Source organism: Furipterus horrens, unplaced genomic scaffold, assembly GCF_987537825.1.
Source record: "Furipterus horrens unplaced genomic scaffold, mFurHor1.1.pri manual_scaffold_4, whole genome shotgun sequence".
Lineage (NCBI taxonomy): Eukaryota > Metazoa > Chordata > Mammalia > Chiroptera > Furipteridae > Furipterus > Furipterus horrens.
The window spans coordinates 60,040,364-60,062,385 of record NW_028327174.1 but is presented as its reverse complement, the minus strand read 5'-3'; the positions used below and the strand labels follow the sequence as shown (position 1 = coordinate 60,062,385).

The 22,022-nt window shown below is 36.3% G+C and overlaps 1 protein-coding gene across 2 annotated transcripts in view; it reads left to right on the top strand.

Annotated features, from left to right (window-relative positions):
- The window catches only part of TAFA2 (TAFA chemokine like family member 2), a 467,249-nt gene extending 449,049 nt beyond the window's left edge, over window positions 1-18,200 (top strand). For both annotated transcript variants that reach the window (XM_090275632.1, XM_090275633.1), the window contains one exon: window positions 17,383-18,200. In XM_090275632.1, coding sequence (XP_090131758.1) covers window positions 17,383-17,394 — 12 coding nt within the window. In that variant the 3' untranslated portion in view covers window positions 17,395-18,200. The remainder of the gene's footprint in view (window positions 1-17,382) is intronic.
- The last annotated feature ends 3,822 nt before the right edge of the window (window positions 18,201-22,022 follow it).

Sequence of the window (22,022 nt, the reverse complement as noted above, 5' to 3'; positions counted from 1 at the left end):
TATCTCAAGAACAACTCATGAGTTTGTGGAGACAACAGCCCTTTTAAGTGCTGCTCAGACAGGAAAAGCTAAAAAGCCACAGTGAGATGCCTTCTTATTGTAGATTGGTTTTCTACACCAGGGGATATCTCCATCTGACTAGAATGTAAGTGAATATAAGTCATGCATTCAGGATTTTTTTTTTTTTTTACCACCAGTCAGCTAAAAATATTTGCCAGGAGAAAATTTATGTTGCTTCACACAGACACACACACACACACACACACACACACTCTACCCTACCCTCTCCTTCTCCCTAAAACTTTGCAATTCTTCACTGTCAGAATGGAAAGAAGAGTGGCTTCCAGGGCTTCTAAAAAGAAGTCATTGTGCTCTCTTTTGCCCATTCAGGCTCTGTCCAATTCCAACCTCTAGAAATAAGCCTTTTGAAAGGAGGATGGTATGAAGCCATGTGTGTTTTGCTAACCACAATGTAGTTCCTTTCTGTGTGCAGTCATGATGAGAAGGATCATACCTGCCTTCTCCCCACCATTTATCCTCAACAAGCAAAATAGCAACAAAAAGCATTTGTTGAATAAACAAAGAAAGAGATGAGTGAATGAACAAACCTTTGTGATATCTTCTACTACTGCCTCCTTTGCTTATTTCACTGCCCTCCTTACTTTTCTTGTCTCAGATGATTTGCACCTGCTGTTTATTCCCTTTGCATGAAATGCCCAGCTAACAGCTCGATTGGCTCTCTCACCTCTTATAGGCATTTACTGAAGTCTCACTTTCTCAGCAAGTCTTTCCTGTCTAAGCTAACATTGCATATCCCTGCCTCAAAAATCCCCCTCTTCCTCTTGACTTTATTTTTTTCTTCCTATGGCCTAACATACTTTTAAATTTTCCTATCACTTCTGTGTCTGCCCCTCTGGATGGTCAGTTTCACAGGGCAGTGATTTTTGTTTTCTTCCTCCATTCCCAGGAAAAGTGCTTGATACTTCATATGTGCTCAATAAATATTAGTCAAATAAATGAATGGAAATAACAGATATGCAGAACCTGTTTCACTAGGTTTGAAGATCAAAATTGGGGGTCCCAAGTCTGCAGACTATACCTATAGCTAATATGTATCTTTAAAAAGTTTTGCTTAATTTATTGGTGTTTCAGTTTCTTTAACTGAAAAGGGATAATAGTAATTAGGAACAAAGACTAGTAACAGTAAATGGTAAATGGGAACAATCTCACAGAATAATTCTGAGGACTACAAGAGAATATGGATGTGCACTAAGTGGTCTATTGATGCCAGCAATTAAGATTTGAAAGGGGGAAGAAACCCTGGTGGTGGTGTTCCAGGTTTCCCTGAGCAACAGAAGGATCAGCTGTCCTTGACATTCTAGTCTAGACTAGACAATGCAGTCTGGTGCATTTTGCTAAGCAAAAATAAACTTCTCTTTTTCTTTTAAAATACTAGCGTCTAAATTTGAAAAAAATCTGCAGGGAGGGGCAACAGTGAGGCATCCTGAACTTCAGTACAGAGTATGTAATTAAATATAGAGTGCATGGGAGAAGGAGAGAAGTTGCATGCACAATATTATTTTGGGGTGAATCAGTCATTGTAGTGTTTGTTTACTTTGTTCCATGATAAGAAATTTGATTTTTTATTTGCACCACCCTACCTGATGTCAAATGAGCATGTAATACCTGAGTGTAGGGTAATTCTCACGGTGGAATATTTCATGAGAAAATTTTCCTGGCAGTGTTGCAGCAGTATGAAAATTACTCAAGAGAGAATTATTTTTTTTTTAAAACCAGGATAATTTCTATGTGAAATATTAACTGTAATGAATATGCCAGAATCAACCTTGATGTATCTATTTGGGCATTTTCCACATCCCAGGTGGTTAGTCTAATACCAATTAAAGCATCACAGGTTGCTATTATCTTCTTGCATTATTATTTTCATGAATTAATTTTGTATTAAAAATCAGACCTTTTCCAAGTGAGAATAAATTTAAATATCTAAGGTGCAAATGTAAAGCTGATGTCAGGACCCATGCATATCTATAATTTCAAATTCTGAAACCACAGAATCAGGGGAATAATCTTAAAAACATTAAAAATGGAGTGACTAACCTTTTGGGTCACTTAATCATTCCCCTTGCTATTAATAGAGAATTCAGATAGTAGCTCTTGTTTTCCTTTTTTGAAATTAATTGTCACTTCCCCCGTATATTCATTCATTTGTCCATCCATCCATCCATCCATTCATCCATCTGTTGTTTCTCTCTTTAATAAATATTAGGCATCATTTCTGTGCTTAGCACCAAGGAAACAAAATATATGCTAATATTCTCTTTTTTCCAATACATTATAGTTCAGTGGGAAAAACAAAGAGGTTAATAAACAATCACAATATGATAAAATATGTCTTATAATAGAAGTATGGACAAAGCACTGACTGGATGAATCACAAAGGGTTATGTTTGGAAGAATATTTCAGGCAAAGGTAGAATGTACAAAGGTAAGGAGATATGTATGAGCATATGGATGTGACTGGAGTTGTGCCTAAATGTCTATGAGAGGCTTTGGAAAGATGGAGAGACGAAGCTGGGTGGGTCGAGGTCTAATCGTGAAGGACCTTCTATTTCACTGGCAAGAATTTATATTTCTTTCTGTAATGGGACACTAGCATCGATTTTGTTTTCAGAATGATGGCAGCAAAGAAGAAGAGGAATGTGAAAGACAAAACAAATCAGGGAGACAAATTAGGAGGTTACTGCAACTGTACAAACCAGATGAAATAAAGGCCTCAATTAAGATAGTGACAGTGGGACAGAGAATTGGGAAGGGATTAAAAAGATGACTAGGGCTGAGACACTGATTAGAGATAAAACATATTGAGAAATTATGTTAATTCTAAAAATATTCAATAGGCATATATGAAATTAAAGGACATCAAGACTTCTTACAGTTTTGAACAGTGTGAAGGAAATGGAGAACCAGAAATGTTAAGTGGTATACTTCTCCAACTGCTCCATGCTATTTCTTAAGGATATGAAACTCTTCTACATTTTCTCCACCTTCATCCTTTGTCTTCATTTATGAGTGTTCCTGGCAAGTCACGATGACACTGACCCATTTCGTGACTGTGTTGGCTTTGATGTACCTGGATAAAGTCAAGTGAACACAGTGACCAGAACTCAGAAGTTCTGTCCTTCTTCAGACCATTATTTTAGTCTTACATTTTCTGGTGAGGGAGAGGCCAAGGCTGGCAGTGATAGGGACAAGGGGTCTGTTCTTATTGCTGAAAGACTCATTTTTTAAAAAAAATTGGGAAATAGCTTTTTATATTATGGCATTAGTCTTTTTTTCCCCCTACTATTCATTTTAACTACCGTGAGCTCTCAAATTTATGTAAGAAATGTTTTACTTTACTTTTGATTCCTATTACCAAAATCCTGTTGTCTGATTCTAAATTACTAGCCACTGCTCCACATTATTGTTATTCACATGTTATACTCTCAAATATTAACCTATTCAGATATTAGAAATTGAAATAATATATGCTTTATATACTATCTGGAATACTTTGGGAAGGAGAAATCTGAAAGAAAACTTTTGAAAGTCTATATCTATAAAATATCATAAATTACAACTGAAAAATATCATGGATCCCACTCTGAGTGTGAGTGAGGATTTCACAGCTGATGGTCAGAGAACAACAAAGCTGGTTTGAGATGAGAATGCTTAGGGGTGCTGGACCCATACATTGGTTAAGTGACTTGACCCCACTTATCAGCATTAAAGTGTGTATGAGTTAGGTCCATATTTTATCAAATTATGAATTACTATAGGCATGGATGTTCAGGCAAGCCTATGATTACGTTTGCAAGTATTAAATCTTTAAATTCTAATCGAATATCAGTATTGTTTCTATGATTATTTTACCCTTTTCTGTTAAAATGACTGTCTATTGTTTTTTGTGTACTTTCTCCCTTGATTGTAATGAACTTTTTACTTAAGTCTTCTCAGAAAGCTTCCCAAAGTAGTCACCAGGAACACTATCCTTGTATTAATTTCATATAACACCTGTTTATTTTAAGTCCAATTTATGGGTATATGTTTCTCTGAAATAAAAAATGTTCTAAGAATTTATAATCCTTTAGGAGAGATACAAACTATCCCCACTGTGAGCTTTTTTGGAGGTAAAGGAAGTTATTGTTTTGCTGTCCCTTTATGCTTGCTGAAATGTCCCCTTTCTCCCAGGTTGAACAGGGGAGTACCTCACATGTGTTTGTTTCTTAGGCAAATGTGTAAAACTCCTCAAGTTTTAACGGAGAAGTAGAAACTGAAGTCTTCTGCTGTGCCTGATGGCAGTGTTTGTGTATCCGCACTCAAAACATGTCCGGCTCCACATTGGAGCAGTAGTGTGGTGAATCCTAGTGTTGGTCGGATTCTAAGGCAAGGTTCATTAAGGAGTAAAGATTCAAAATAACTCCAGCAATGAGCTCTCGTCTTGGTTCATTTCTCACAGAGCAGCAGGTGTGTACATTGTGTTACAGGATGAACTGACCTATTTTCTCTTATAGCCGCCATTAGCATTGCAAGGGCCCCTGACTTCAGAGGAAAGAGAAACTCTGTACAGCTTTAGGGATCAGAAGGCAAAGGACTGCCTTCTGTGGTCAGTAACAAAAGGAATAGAATTACCTTTTATTAAAAGAAGGGGGCATCATTCTTTGAACTGATATGATACCCACAAATTGAACAGATTGGTCACAAATAGCCAATATATCATTATTGGTGAACCTAATATTGTCACCTACAATAGCCCTGCAGTTGACATATTGTGGTCCCTAAAATAGATAATGGATAATACAAAACCCTGGGTGTATTAGCGGACCTCTCTCAGTGTTCATTCTGCCTCTTAATTTGGAAATTAGCATGAAAAATATTGAGCTGCCAGGCTTTCACTTAGTTTCCATGCACCAGATGAAGACTGTCCTTGTGCAATTGTCCATTCCTTATTTATTTAAATTGCCCCATAATTGAATCTGCTATTTCATACCAGCATCTAAGCAACTAGGAATAGCTAAAGGTTCATATTTTAATCAACTTTGGGAATTTGAAACTACTAAACTTTGACTATTATTATTTTTAAGAAGACCCAGAGAAGACTATATCTGGGAAATAGAAGGGGAAAACAAAGCAAAAGCACCAACATATTAAATGTCACTGACTATATACTTCCCTGTACTTCAGAAATGGATTTTTAGCAACTTTCAGAAAGGGAATTCTTTTTCAAAGATCTACCACTTATGTAATAACTATCTCTAAATTTTATTTTATAGGAAAAGATTGTAATGGAGAGGAGAGAGGATGTGCAACTTCAGGAATGGCCCTAGCTTTGTCTTCCTTGAGTTCTTTTCAAAGTGACAGAAACATATTTTTTTTAGATGGGTATCCCAACCATTGTTACTGGAAACCATTTGTGTTTCTAACTCAAACCAATCAGGAGGCTGAGAAGCCTCTAGGCTACTAAGTAACCTCTAGGCTACTAAGATGAATTTCTTCCAAGTTTTAGCCCTTCTCCCAAAATTCCACTTAAATTCAGCTTTTAAGCATAGTTCGTACTGTTTACTTCTGCTAGCCCTCACATGTAGTGAGTCTGAAATTCTTGAGGAGGCTGATACTTGAGCAGATTTTAACTTTTAAATTAAGGCTTAATGATAAAGAGTGGGTAAAGGCTATCAATCCCAATTATACCTTCACAAATGAGAGGTAATTCTAAAAAACGAACCTAGTATCACACTTAGCAGGTAAAATACCTTTTAATTGAATTCAAAATCTCAACTGTCTAAAAATATGTGAACTATGCTGGTATATGGAATAATATCTTTAAAAATCTATTCAGATTTCCTCAAAGCATTCAAAATAATTATTTTCCTATTTTAAGGACTTTTTGATATTTATGAAGGAAACATAACTGAAACCCATTATACTATTGTGTTTCAAAGTTATCTTAATCTTGAGGGGTGAGGTCATTTTTGACCTGAATAAATTGAAGTGTATGATGGGGGTCCGGAGAAGGAGAAGGAGAAGGAGAAGGAAAAATTTTAAGTTTCCTTACTGTCCCAAATGATTTAACCACCAAAATTGAAATGAGGGAATGTTTTGCTAGCAGTGAATGTCATCCAGAGAGAAACAGTTGATCTGCTTCTGGGTGGATGAGTGTGCATAAATGGCAAAGCAAACAGTCATCTGTTTTCATGAGTCATGTAGGAGAGTTCATGGCAGGCGTACTGTACAGCTTTCAAAGTTCCAAGAAACAGTGCAGGTCCATCTGTTCGAAAGATTCATTTGCATGCAAGATCATCACATGAGTAGCATAGAAGCCTAAAGCCATTGACAGATGTTGTGTTTGTGGTAAAAGCTCACTAGTTCTGGATTCTAATATAATAAGTAGGTTTTTTAGAAAAAGGAAGTCTACATAGGAGTTATACCACTGATGAACTTAGGAAATCAGGGCCAACTTTTATCCCATTTGGAATTGGTCCTTCTTAAGAAAAGCCAGAGTAGTTTGGGGACAGATGGGAATTAGAAGCTCACTGAGTCCAGCTGACTCACTTGGCAGATATGAACCCTGCAGATTCAGAGATTTTTAAGTGATTTGTACAAATTTCTAAAACTACTAGCAGGTAGTAACACTGGTATAAAACTCTTATCAGAGTAAGGTCTCCTCTCTCCTCAGTCATGGCTAGTATTCTGGTTATCTCCAGAAATCTAGGAAGATTATATACCACTTCTGCTTCCACACTGAAATTACACCTTAATATAACCACTTAGCTACTGAAATACTCTCTGTTGTTTGAAATTACTGTTGTCTCAATCACCCAAGGTTCTTAAACGTTTAAAGAATTTATAGAACAGATAACAAAGTCATTTAGTGGACATGCTGACTCTAGCTGAAGTATTAAACAAATGGCCTTTGGTGACCCAAATGTTCAAATAAATGATTGGACCAATTTAGCACTAGTCATTCTTAGGAAGGAAATTAAACTGTGGTATGAAAATGCAAGTTTTCAGAGCTATTGGAAACACCACATCACCATGAATGTAAAATTAGAGGCTTTATTTTTGTATAGGCAGGTATATTTACAAAGGTGACTCATATGTCATTGACTTGCAGTGCCTCATTTATACCTAAAAATTGTCTGGTCAGCTTCCTATTGAGTGATTATCCCAGACTGACAGGTGTCTTTGATTTTGTAACACTTCACTGTATAAGGTGCTCTAAGCTAGGACAAGTGCATTCATATGCAGTTATGGCCAACTCAATGGCAGATTTTTCTCTAGCTTAAGTGAGAAAACCTGCTACTGCAGAGTAATGATGTTTTAATAGCACATTTAGTACACAAAAAGTGAAGTAAGAGCTTAATTCATGTACTTGTAAGAGCTACATTAAAAAATACATTTGCAGTGAAGCAGCAATTATATTCTGAGCAAGGAAAAATGCATTCTAATCAGCATTTAGGATTATGAAAGTATTCTATTCTTCCTTTTATCTTTATCAAATAAGTTAGATTCATCTAGCAGAATGTTTGAAGTGGTGCCTATTTGTGATATTATTAAGGAGCTGTATTCGAAAGATGAGACATGCACTGCATTTAAACCTACCACCTTCTTTCGGAAACAGTGCTATTACTTGCCTTCCAATTGTTAAATAAAATGATCATCAGTTCAAAAGTAAATGTTTCCCTAATAACATGGGTATCCTAATGAAAATTTAACTTTTTAAAAAATAAAATTGACTTGTAATGTTCATAATGCATTGTATTCTATTACTGTGTATATATGATCCATTTAACATTCATAGGAATGTAAATATTATTCAGGAGTTCCTCTTAATAAGATTTTAATGGACACACTAAAGAAAAGAATATATTTTAAGCTAATATAAAATAAGATCCACATTGATGCTATGGAAATATGGAAGTGATTTCACACTTTTATGTAGACTGGCAAACTGAACTATTGAGGTTCAAAAAAAGTCAAAGAAAAACAATATCAGAACAACAATCAATGATGAATAAGGAAATTTACAAATCTTTATTTTGTTTTGCCATAATAATGCCACATTTATTTTTATGACTAAATAGTCAAAGTGTAGTGCTAATTTCCTAAATAGTTGTCCTGTGTGCAAAGTTTAATGACAGATGGTCCATTAAAAAGACTAAGAATTATCATCTAGCTAAGATGGAGGCATAGGTAGACATGTTTTGACTCCTTGCACAACCATAAGAAGAATCACAACTAACATCAAAACAAAAAACCACCAGAGATGCCATAAAAATGAGCTGTAGAGAAGTCTGACAACCAAGGATTTAAAGAAAAAATATTCATCCAGACAGGTAGGAGGGGTGGAGATGGGGAGCTGGGGCAGAGAGGAAGCAGTATGGTGGTGGTGAAGTGGTGGTGGCAGCAGCCAGCAGAATGGGTGATCCCAAATCCACATGTGGCAGATAAAATCCAGGAGGGACACCTCAGGGGATAGTCCCAGCCCCAGGCCACACTGTGTAGCCCAGGGTTCCAGTGCAGGGAAAATAAAGCCTTATAGCTTCTGGCAGTGAAAACTAGTGGAGTTTGGGGTGGTGGAAGAAGCTTCCCATCTCTCAGGGGGGTCCACTTAGAGGCTCTCATGGTCCTAGAACACACACAAACCTACCCACTCTAGGAACCACCACAAGGGCAACAGCTAGAGGGGCACCAGTCACATACGGGAAGTGGGTGAAGTGACTAGAAATGGGGTGAGTGCTGGGCAAGTGGCATTGTTCCCTCTCTGACCCCTATCCCACATATAGTGCCACAATGAGGTGAAACAGGTTGCCCAGCACTGATGAATACCTAAGGCTCCACCCCTTACAATGTAACAGATGTGCCAAGACAGGGAGTCAAAGAACCTCTGCCTAATGCACACAGGGAGGCTACAAAATTCAGGAGGCAAAGAAATATGGCACAAATAAAAGAAAAGATCAAAACTCCAGAAAAAGAACTGAACAAAATGGAGTTAGCCAACCTATCAGATGCAGAGTTCAAAACACTGATGATAAGGATGCTCAGAGAACTCATTGAGTATGGCAAGCACATAAGCGATGCTGGAAAGAGAAGAGCAAGGGCAAGAAATGAAAAGTTATTTGAAAAATTAATGAAAGAAAATTTCTCTAATTTGGCAAAGGAAATAGACATACAAGTCGAGAAAGCACAGAGAGTCCCAAACAAGTTGGACCCAAAGAGGACCACACCAAGACACATTATAATTAAAATGCCAAAGGTTGAATATAAAGAGAGAATATTTAAAAAGCAGGAAAAAAGAAGAGCATTACCTACAAAGGAGTTCCCATAAGATTTCTAATTTCTCAAAAGAAAATTTTCAGGTAGAAGGTACTGGCAAGAAGTATTCAAAGTAATGAAAAGGAAGGACCTACAACCAAGATTACTCTGCCCAGCAAAGCTATCATTTAGAATGGAAGGGCAGGTAAAGTGTTTCCCAGACAAAGTAAAGCTAAAGTAGTTCATCATCACTAAGCCCTTATGTGAAATGTTTAAGGGACTTATTTAAGAAAAAGAAGATCAAAACTATGAATGACAACAAACTCACAACTATCAACAACTGAATCTAAAAAACAAAAACAAAAACAAACTAAGCATCTAAGAATCATAGATATGGAGAGGATATGGAGGGTTATCAGTGGGGATAGGAAAGGGGGAGAAATGGGGAAATGCTGCAGGGATTAGGAAGCATAATTGGTAGGTACAAAACAGACAGGAGGCTGTTAAGAATAGTAAATAAAATGGAGAAGCCAAAGAACTTACATGCATGACCATGGACATAAACTAAGGAGGGGATCACTGGAGGGAAGGGGGTTACTAGGTTGAGGGGGGGAAAGGGAAGAAGTTGGGACTGTAATAGCATAATCCATAAAATATACTTTTAAGAAAATCTGTAAGCTACACACACACACACACACACACACACACACACACAAAGATTAAGAATTAAAGAATGGAATTATGTGCCTGTGGAGACTAGTAACATATGCTCAGAAATAATTAGGGGCAAAACCCAAGGATTTAGTGCATCCATATTTCTAGCAATGTGCTCATGTGAAGAATAGTTACCACTTTCATAGTGCTTATTATGTGCCTAGAATTGTTCTAAACATGAGCTAGTAACTTACTTCTCAGCTCTTATGGTTCGTCGGCAGCCGTCCGTCTCGAGAGACGATGGTGTAGCTTCTTAAGAGTCTATCTGCACCGCCGAGAATGGCTGTGCAGTCCAACTCGGGAGTGACACGGTATCTGTCTCCTCCCGTGTTGAATCGACACCTTGCGATGACGCTGGAGTGTCCTCTCCAGTGAAGCTGAAGCTACAGAGCCTGGGCAGGGTGATATGGAGGGTCTGCTGTTGCCCATGCAGCAGACCCCCCCCTCTCTTCGCAGCTGAAGGGCCCAAGGGAAAGACGGAGTCAATACAGCTTGGCTTCAGGTGCGCCGCAGGAGTTGCCGGTGTTGACTACAACGTCAAACCGCCTTAGGGACTCCGGCTCCGGATTTTCTGTCGGGGTTTACTCCCTTAGCCTTTCCCCTGAAGAGGTATGCCGCAAGGCAGCGGAGGTTTTTTGGAGTCAGAGTTTTCCTTCTCTGATGTGCCCTGACTGGAAGATTGAACCAGCGACACTTAGCTCGCAGGCCGACGCTCAATCCACTGAGCCAAACCAGCCAGGGCGCTCTTATGGTTATGTCATAGATATTAATGTGATACCTGTTTAACTCAAGGTCATGTACTGAGTTATCAGCAGAACTGAGCTTAGCTTCAAGATATGTTCTTTTTAACCACTACCATATATTACCTTGTCTGAAAGACAGTGTCTCCTTCAAAGTTGGCTAAAAGAGTGATACTTCATTCTAGATACATGACGTTTATGATTGACAAGAATTTGAAAAGAAATAATTGCAAGATCAGTTATTATAAGACACAGAAAATTAACTTTGAGTAAGTCAATATTTGTAGAAAAGTTAGAAATAATGTTCCCTCCAATATGAATCCCTTGTACCTTTTGTGTCTTTCTTTGGGAATTACTACTGCTACTACCTCTTAATATTTCAAAAGCATTTAGCTGGACAGACACATTCAGATATTATCTGATTTAATCACAGTTTCAAACATATGGAGGCTAACAATACCATTGTCATATTACACATGAGGACACCAAAACTTAGGTGTTAGAAAGTTATACAAGGCAGATATCTGAACTCAAGTGATTTTCCTACAAGCCCACACTATTGGTCCTTATTCTTCTTACCATACTATGTTGCCTCCCATTGATAAGCATGATTTAAACAGAAGGAAAAAATTAGACTTCATTAAAATAATGATTTTAGAAGCTTTATAAAAGCATCTTTTACAGGAGGGGACAGAATAGATTCTCAAATTTCCTTCCTTTTGAGCCTTTTTCATTTATCTTAACTTGAAGATAGGCAGGAGATATTTCATATTGCTCAAAATATAAAACAAGAAGTGTATAAAATATTTGACTTTATTTGATTTCAAATTCACCTAGTATTATATATGCCAGTTACCTGGTTTTATTTTCTCAATTTAAATTGGTGACTATACTATAAATGTAGTGTAAAATTAAAGGACATGGTTTTAGTATAACTTTTTAAGAACTCTAATCAGGGCCCTATATATAATAGATTTGTTGGACTAGGAGAAATAAATGGATGCTCTCACATTAAAGAGTTGGTGATTTTTTTTTTATGTTAGAAGATTAGCTTCATTTCTTTTTTTAAGTATATTTTATTGATTATGTTGTTACAGTAGTTCCAATTTTTCCCCTTTGATCCCCTCTGCCCAGTACCCCCCTTCACTCCAGCAATCCTACCCCTCTTAGTTCATGTCAATGGGAGGTGCATATAAGTTTTTTGACTTCAACCTTTCCTATATTATCCTTAACATCCCCCTGTCTATTTTGTACCAACCAATTATGCTTCTTAGTCCCTGCATCATTTCCCCATTTCTCTCTCTCCCCGCTTCCATCTAATAACCCTCCAAATGATCCCCATACCTATGATTCTGTTCCTATTCTAGTTTGCTTAGTTGGATTTTGTTTTTATTTTTTAGATTCAGTTGTTGATAGTTATGAGTTGGTTGTCATTTTGGTGTTCATAGTTTTGATCTTCTTTTTCTTAAATAAGTCCCTTTAACATTTCATGTAATAAGGGCTTGGTGATGATGAACTCCTGTAGCTTCACCTTGTCTGGGAAGCACTTCATCTGCCCTTCCATTCTAAATGATAGTTTTGCTGGATTGAGTAATCTTGGTTGTAGGTTGCTTTTCATCACTTTGAATACTGCTTGCCAGTCCCTTCCTGCCTGCAAAGCGTGCTCTATCAGAAATCAGCTGATAGTCTTATAGGCACCTCCCCTGCAGGCAACTCTCCACATCTGTCTGCTGCCCCCAGGACTCTATCTTTATCTTTCACCTTTGGCATCTCAGTCATTATGCGTCCTGGTGTGGCCCCCTCTGAGTCAAGCTTGCCCGCGACCCTCTGTGCTTCCCAGACTTGTATGTTCATCTCCTTCACAAAATTTGGGAAGTTTTCCTCATTTTTTTTCAATTCTTGATTCCTCGTTCTGCACTGGTTAACTGTTTTTTTTTTTCTTCCTTATGTTCCAAATCATTGATTTGAACCCCAGTTTCCTTCCCATCACCATTGGGTTTGTGTGGATTGTCCTTCATTTCACTTAGCATCGCCTTCACTTGTTCTCTTATGCATTTGCCATACTCAAGCATATCTATCAAGCCTGTGAGCATCTTTATAACCAGTGTTTTGAATTCTGCATTTGTTAGGTCATCTATCTCCTCATCTGTTATGGTGGCTATCTCCTTGTCACTTAGTTCTCCCACTGGAACCTTGATCCTTTTCCCCTTTTGGACCATCCTTCTCTCTCTCCTCATTCTGACATGCTCCTGTGTTTGTTTGCCTCTGTGTCCCAGGCAGAGCTGTCGCTCCTGTTACATTGTAAGGGGAGGAGCCTTAGGGATTCGTTAGTACAGGACGACCTGTTTCACCACGTTGTGGCGCTGTATGTTGGGGAGGGGTCTGAGAAGGAACAATGTTGCCTGCCCAGCACTCGCCTCTTTTCCAGGCACCTCTCCCACTTTCACACTGAACTGCTGCCTCTCTAGCTGCCGCCTTGGCTGTCATTCCCATATACGGTGGGTCTTCGGATGCTCCAGGACTGTGGCGGCCCTTCAAAGAAGTGGACTCTGCTGAGACTGGCAGTTTCTGTCTCTACCCCAACTCCCACTGGTCTGCACAGTCAGAAGCAATGAGGCTTGACCTTCCCTGATGCTGAGACCATGGGCTGTGAGGTCCAGTGAGGAGCTGGAAATGCTCCCCAGATGTCCCTCCTGACTTTTTAAAATATGTGACTGTGCTTTCTGTCAGCCTGCCACTGCCACCGCTGCTGCCACCACTGCTGCCACCACCACACCACATCCTCTCTGCCCTGGCTCCATCCCTCCTATCTGTCTGGATGAGTATTTCTTTTTTATATCTTTGTTTGCTGGACTTCCATGCAGTTTGATTTTCTGGAATTTCTGGTTGTTTCTAGTTTTGAGGTCGTTGTATTCTTTCTTAGTTGTGGAGGGAGATGCAGCATTTCTGTCTATGCCTCCATCTTGGCTGGAAGTCTCAAAGATTAGCTTCTTCATCCTGGTGAATCATTACCAAGATAACTGTGCTTGTCACTAGGAAAGCTATTGTTATTTTATTATGGTTGTTATTGTTGTTATTGTTGTTATTATATTATTATTGTTATTAGTATCATTTTGCATTTTGCATGTGTTCAGCAGCCATGTAGATTCACTTAACAAATTGGTTGGTGTGCACAACACACAAATAACATTTACATAAATAAAAACAGCTGTGTAAAAATATTGCCTTTGGAAAGGCAAATGTACTGAGACAGTGATTATAGCATATGAAGCTCCAGGCATAACCATGATTGCAGGACCATTTCTCTCCCTCATGTGGTATTTTATGTCTATTGCCCTCAGAACCAGAAGACAATGCATTCATTTAGCAAATGCTATTTCCTACCCCATAAAACTGGTTTTGTTACAACCTCCTGCTTTTAGTTACTGAAAATTTGCTCAAAATCCTCCTTAGAAGGTATAACTTTTACTATTTGGCCTCTTCCAAAAGATATGAATTGAGTAAAAAGAGGGTAATATTTAGGTTCTAAGATAAGGTAATGCTTAATTTTGTGTATTTAAATTACTTTTAAATGAGAAAACATTTAAATGTTGGATTGTATTAATGTTGCTTAGGCAATTCTTCAATATCAGGAAGTACCAGTTTATAGTCTACCAGGGTAAATGACATTGGTTTATCATCCCTCTCCACTAGCATGCCAGAATTTAAACTTGAGTCACTTGGATTTCCTTAATAAACATATAATTCAGAAAAAGATTGTGCTTTTTGTGTTAACTTTTAGACAGTAATTTTGTTTTAAAATATTATTTGGGTTTTATGTATGAGGTAATTAAAACCGGTGATAATGTACCAATATTCAGAATCATAAGTGAATTTTTAAATCTTTGGTTTTGCCATTTAATTTGGTACAAAATCTGGAGGTTGGTCAGGGAGGGTGTTGATACATGTTTCATATTTATACTGTATTGAAAAGGGCAAGTTATTTCTTAGCCTTTGTTTGACTCCCCCAAGTGTGATCCTGTAACTTGTCTGTTAGTGTGATCCTTTCAATCCATTGTTAGCGGCTCTCTTGTCAAAGATTTTTGCAATTAAAAAAAAAAAAAAAACAACTCTAAAACTTTTGTTTTTATAGTACTTCAGGTGTCAAAACTAGGTGTTTTCATACACATTATAATATTTGATCCTCACGGTGCCCTGCAAAGTTAACAGGGTTGTCCCCTTTTTACACAAGGAAAACTGAGGGCCCCAGAGGTTGCCTGACACATCCAGCATGAACAGTATTACTGCTGCATTGACCTGAATTTGAATGCTGAACCACGTGGTCCTCTGATCGAAATCAGGCAATTTGCAGATATTGAATCTGAAACACTACTCTTAATCTCATAAAATGTGCTAGAATATTTTTAGGATTAATAAACGGGACATTTTGTAAAATTCATGTGTGAAAAATGGTCTTGTTTTAATCCATGCTTATTTAAAAGTATTTAGAAGTATTTAGTCAGGTTTAAATTTTGATTTCTAGCAATTATTTTAGCTGACAGACTTAGTAATAAGATTGTATGATATTTCTGATGGTACAGATTGTGTAATTATATTTATATGTGTTTATATGTTTATGTGTATGTCTTCTCTACTTAGATGGAGAAAAATTTGTTCTATGTACATAATCTTTGGTATTGTACTGTCAATTTGGATGTTCATTTGAGGGGGGCACAAGGGGAAATGGAGCAACTGTAATAGCATAAACAAACATTAAAAATGCAAAAAATAAATAAAATTATTTGAAAATGAAAATTTAATATATAATTAGTTGATTCACTCCACAGATTTACATAAAGCAGCAGAATGAAATACTTACCTTGGAATAGAAATATAAGAATGCATCTATCATACCCACCAATAGATTACTTAGAAACTGGGCTTGAAATGACTCAGACAACATGCTCTCATTTTCAGTCATGACACCATGACCCTCCAGCTGCCTATGCTGAATCGTTGTTGAAACTAACCTGTCTGTTCTCTCTCAATATCTTTCCCTCTCTATATCACTTCCTCTCTTTCCCTGTCATTCCAAGCACCAGTTTTAGAAATATGGTCTTGTATTATGTTTCATAATTCTCCCAGAATTATGGCTTTCAGAAGAAGCAGGTGAATCTTTCTTGGCCACTGGAAATCAAAGATTTGTTAAATTAATGTTTATTTCACAATGGTCATAATATCTATAGAAATAGTCCTATTCCCTTCCCATGTTCTTCTCATGCTAACACTCAACCTGGAAGCCATTCACAGAACCAGTGTAAAATGACCACTGAATGGCAAATTGAAAGAGTTGCTGCCCTGTCTAAGATCTCCCCTGCTCCTAAAATCTCTAAAGGGCAAGCGGTCCTTTATGTATGTGTTTATGAACTTCCACCCTCAATTCAATTCTTCCCAGAATTCCTCTGTTCATGGGACTAAAAAGTTTCAAATACAGTATTCCCTTACTTATCGCGGGTATTAAGTTCTAGAACCCCCCACAAAGGAGGAACTTTACATTCTACACTCTTAAACCTACATAACTTTAACAACATATGTATACAGTACTGCAAAATCCTGCGATATAGAGAAAAATCCGCGATAAATAATTAAGTATATCATTTTTAAAAGTCCCACAATACAGTGAGGCCACAGTAAGTGAACCGCGATATAGAGAAGGACTACTGCATACAGGTAGAGGCTCGTTCCTGGGGAATGAGAGCTGACTGAATAGAAACAAATATGATGGCTGCCTCCATGCAGAAAATAATTTTTGAATCTTACACCTTCCTTTTGTGGAAGGTGTAAAATTTGAGACTAGTTCTGGTAGAAAAAAATAGAGAGCTAGCTCTTATTTATTTTTTTGTTTATTTGAAGTTTCTCTTTTTCATAGTTGATAACTAAAACAACAAAACAAAGGAAAAGAAAAATAGCCTTTTTGTAAGTGATTTATGAAAAGACAAGTAACTATGTCAACTAATGGAATAAAACCAAAATATCCACAATAATTTTTAAGAATGCTGTTTTTGTTTATAACCATTGCTAGAAATGAACTGTTATGCAACTCTAAGCACCCTCATGAATAATTAACTTCCTAGAAATATAATTGATTCAAATGTGCACTCAATTTTTAAACTATTTGAAGAAGGGATTTTGTGGAGCCAATTCTCAAGGGCTTTCTTGAAGATGATCTAATTACATTCCTGTGAACAAAGGTCTTTCTTCACTGAGGCCTGGCGTGATGTGTTTATGGTCTTTGGGTTATGTCTACCAAGCTTGTGCAAAGAACAGGAATTCCAGACTCATTCTTTGGGTCTGACAGGGGTAGCTTCACCAGTTAAGATCTTTCTGGTCACAGTTGGAGGAATTTAGATAATTGTGCAAGTGACTCTAAAAATATTGTGAAATAATAAGAGAAAAATATGGGTGTATTTTTTATTAGCTGAAAACATCTGAATATAGTAGTCTTAAAATTCAACAATTTCATATAGAAAACATCAGCATTTTGAATTACATATTAATTTCTAATACTAAGTTGTGTTTGGAGTCTTAAGATTATAGCTATTTTATGAAATGATTATATTTTCTTCTTTTTTTGTAGGTAACCCATTAACTAAGAATAAATCAAGTGATCCTCAAGGCTGATTACATTGAACATATGTATAGAAACTTAACTTCTGAGGTGATCTTGAAGGAAAATTTTTATACTGCTCAGAAGAGGCACTCCAGACTCTTATTTCCAAGGGATTTCATGGCTCATAATCAGCATTTTCTTGAAATCAAGACTTTTAAAAAGTCAGACATGAACTTCTATATCATGAAGAGTACATCAGATTTGAACTGTGTTCAGCTTGTAAAATTGCACTTGCTAAAAAAATTTGAAGTCGCCATCTGAAGACTTGGTGTTTCTGGGTGATGTCAGAGACAGTTGTCGTTTGGGCTCTTGGCTCCAAATGTGACTGCTTTTCTTGTGTCTGAAAGTCTCCCAAGTGCACTGGCCTTCTGTCATGGATGTGTTCCTGGGTCTGGTCCTGTGTTCAGTGGCTAGTGGGACTGTATATGGCTTTAGTGACATTTCCTTTACAAACTTCTCCTCTGGCATGGCGTGGACTGAGATCATTTTATTTGTATCCTCACCTTGGAGCTCTGAAAGCCTACACGTTTTAACATCTTAAAGTTGCTTTTGTTAAAGGAATGGAAAAATATATCCAGTGATAATAATTATTGTTGACAAGTAATAGTTACCTGAATACATCAATCACCTAAGAATGTATAGACTAGCTGACATGTTTCCCCAAGGCTAACACACTGCTGCAGCTCTCTGTCAGTTAAATAGGTAGTAGTTAGAACTGAATTACCATTTTCATTATTCACTATTTTGTATCTCTAGAACACTCTTACTTCACTTTTTTGTTTTTGTTTTTTCTTTTTTTAAGTGATTTTTTTTTCTTTTCTTTCCTTTTATGTTTACTTTTCTCCTTCACAGAAATCAGCAGTGAGCAGTCAAGTATTTAGGTAGCCTTCAGTTTCAAAAATTGCCAGAGATGCATGTGGGTTTCTAATTTCTTAGCTTGAAAGTTATTTACAGTACTTACATTTCTTCTAATATTTTTTAAACTATCCTTTCTATCTCATTTTAGAAAAGTGTCTCTTGCTTGATTTCAATGACTGTTTGAATGCTGTTTGTTCAGTCTGTTGATAAAATAAATTATTCATTTTCTTTGGTCTCAAATTTATAAATATTTCCTTAGAGTTGTCCCATTCAAACAATCTCTTAGGTCAGTTTTTGCTTCTTTTTTTTTTTTTTTTTGTGGTTATTTTAACAGTTGTGGTTTTCAGTTCTACAGGAAAGTTTTATAAATATTTAAAGGCCTTAAACATGTGTGTACCTTTTTTTCCTAAGTTATTACAGAATGTATAATTTTATACTACAGTTATTATGTTTCATTTATGATGTGAAGGGAGAGAAGAATGGAAGTTATAAAGCCATTCTGTAATAATACTCTGTAAAATTAAAAGTTTGAAGGAATGTAAACAGAGGGACTTCTGTGTTCTACTCACCTTAGACTAATAGGAAGATACTTCAGAAATCATTCTATTAGAAGTTCCATTATGTAAGAGAAGGTGTGGACATCTTTTGTATTTCTCAAACTCACTGACATGGCCAATTAGGTATGTGTCGGTTTCCATGATGGAGGCTGAAACAGCCTGGAGACTTTAGGTCTGTTAGTAACAATTTTCAAAGACTGGTACATTACCCAGAATCTTTTCCGGGCAGAACAATTAAAAGTGTTAAAATTTGTTAAAAATTAAATTTGTAAAGTGTGCTTTTGACATTGCACTGAAGTATACTGTCCTACAAGTCAATAAAATGACTTCCTCCTTTCATTTTAATTATGCATAAAACTAATTAGATGGTCCATGCAAATTTTGCAGTGGTTCAATACTGTATGAACTCAAAGACAGGAACAGTTGTGCTGGAGTTTCTACATTAATTATATTATTAATATCTTTGGAACAAAGAACAAAACCATATTATTTTGGAAATTATGAATTTGTCCTAGGTTTGTTTGAAATTATAGATCATGCCTCTCATTTATTAAACTATGTCCTTTAAAACAATGCTGAAAATTCTGTATTATATAAGTGTAATACATGCATATCATTAGGAAAAAATAAATGGAATTTCAAATATACTAACTAGATAACTAGATTATCTCCAATAGATTAATGTTGTGACTATTCAGAAAAGGTTAATAAAATTGGGGTATAAAATTGACTCTCTTTCATGAATTGTATTTGTAGAATCTATTTTCTAGTGTTTTATTTTAAAAGCACTTCAGTTATAACTGAGGAAAACCTGTGAATGCATGTGGAAACTGACAGAAATTCTTCAATCCTTTAAAATAAAAATCCATGGCAAATCTCTCCATTTACATAGGTTCCAATATTTGCTAGCTTAAGATGCACAAGAAGTTACGAACATAGCACAGAGACTCTTGTGTACTCTTTCTCTCATCCCCCAGTGATGACATCTTAGAAAACCATAGTATTGTCAACCATGGATTTGACATTGGTACAATAATACTATTAACTCAAACACAGACCTTATTCATGTTTCCTCCAGTTTTCACATGTGCTTTCTGTGTGTTTGTGTGTATGTGATCTTATCCTTTTTTAGTAACTCAGTACCTGTCCACTGTAGTATGCCATAATATGGATTAGGGTGTGAGGGTATATGCATCAATGAGTAACTGATCTGTGATAACTTTTTAAGGTTCTCTGTTTTTGGAATATCATTCTATAGTTTTAATTTACTTTATGTATTCTTGTTGCCTTAACACATGAAAACATCCAGTTTTAACATCAGACAGTACATTTTATGATTTTAAATTTGGTGTTGGTTTTAATAGGTAGGAGAACATCTAAGAATTTGTGTCTATGATTGAGTTTGATCCTGTTCTTCATCTGCATTGGCAAGTCCTTTGCTACTATACAATGCTTTACAGGTGGATTATGACTTTTGATAAGGCACAATAGCTAATAGCATAATGATTAAATGGAACTTTTTAAAAGTTTTAATTATTTCCTCAATTTTTAGGTGATACATCAATCTTAAATACCAATATATGCAAATATATCAAATAATATTTTTCATCATCCAGACCTTTCTTATTTTGACTCACTTTAGTTGAGAGAATTAGAATGATAGCAGACACTTTGCTTTTAGAAACTGAAAAGTTGAGGAGATGTATATTGGACATCTCCTGCCCCCCTTACCCACATAGAGAACTCATAGGACATGACTATTTGTATCAAGGTAAGAGTTTGCCTATCTGCCTTCCTTTTCTTCTGTTCCTCCTTTCTCCCTTCCTTTCTTTCATTTTGTTTTGTATATCGAATACTCTGAAAAAGAATGTAGGTAGCAGATTCTTCTTTATTGTATTGACTCGCACTGTGTGAGACAGTAAAAAGTAGTGTAGTGTATGATTATCTGGCATTTAATACACCATTATTACTAGGCACAAGCATATGAGATATTTGGCTATACTGAATTTAGGAGTTAGCTGAAATTTTGCCTTAAAAATGACCTTTAAATTCAGTTGAGTAGATATTTTTTCAGTGCCCTACATATGCTCTATGCTAACCAATAGAAAGTGGCTACACAGGAAACTTTAAGTATTTTGTATTTCTCTTGATTTTTTTCATATCTGTTTTTCTTCATTATATTGCAAATTATGAAGTTGTATGCACTATGTCTTAAGTATTTTTTCTGGAAGGTTCAATGTGTTATACAAAATGATTGAATTTTATTCTGGAACTTATATAAGCAGGATAGTGTATATCCAAAATTGTGTTTTATAGCAAAAATGTAATTGAAAGTCATAAGAGAGACTGTGAGCTTGAAGAAAAATTAGGACTAAAGTAATCCAGGGAAGAGCTAATGTGGGCCTGACCTGGGCTATTATACCAAGGAGAATGTGAAGCAATGGATATCAATCCTGGTTGCAATTTAAATTAGTTGAAGATACTAAAAATTACCCATGTGCTATTCTACTCACTGAGATTCTGTTAATCGAGGGTTAGAGTCTGGGCATAGGTATATACATTTAAAGCTTTCTAGGTGATTCTAATGTGTGTATAGGGGTTAAGAACCACTAATTAAGAATTTCACCAAGGTGTAAACCAGGAATTGGGTGAAAAGATTAGATGAGAGAAAGGGAGAGGTGGAAGAGAACTCCAGAAAGTTCTGAACCTACTAAAATGGAATAATAGAGCTTCAGTTAAATACAAGATAAAAACCTGACTGAAAAATGAACTGAGTGGCAAGTGGGGACAATGAGTTTATTTTTTTAACTGCATTGCATGTAAAGCATGAATGGTATGTTCAGGAAGGTCCTGTCAGATAAGAGACAAACAGTTTTTATTTGATGTGTAATGAGAGGTTATTGCTGGTATTGAAAAGAACAATTTCAATGAAGTGCTTATTGTAAAATTAAATTTCAGTGGGTAGAGAAATGAATGATATATTTGAAAATAGAAAGCAGAAGTAGACTTCACTGGGGGTTGAACAAGAAAAGTAGTATAGTGGTTATGCAGTGGAAACAGAATTGAAAGAGTAACATTTTCTTAAAATAGGAGAAATAAGTATATGTTTAATATATGCTGCAAGGGAGAAAGAAAAACAGGATTAAAAATTTAGTAGTGAAAAAAAAGAAATTGATAAAGGCAGGGTATCCT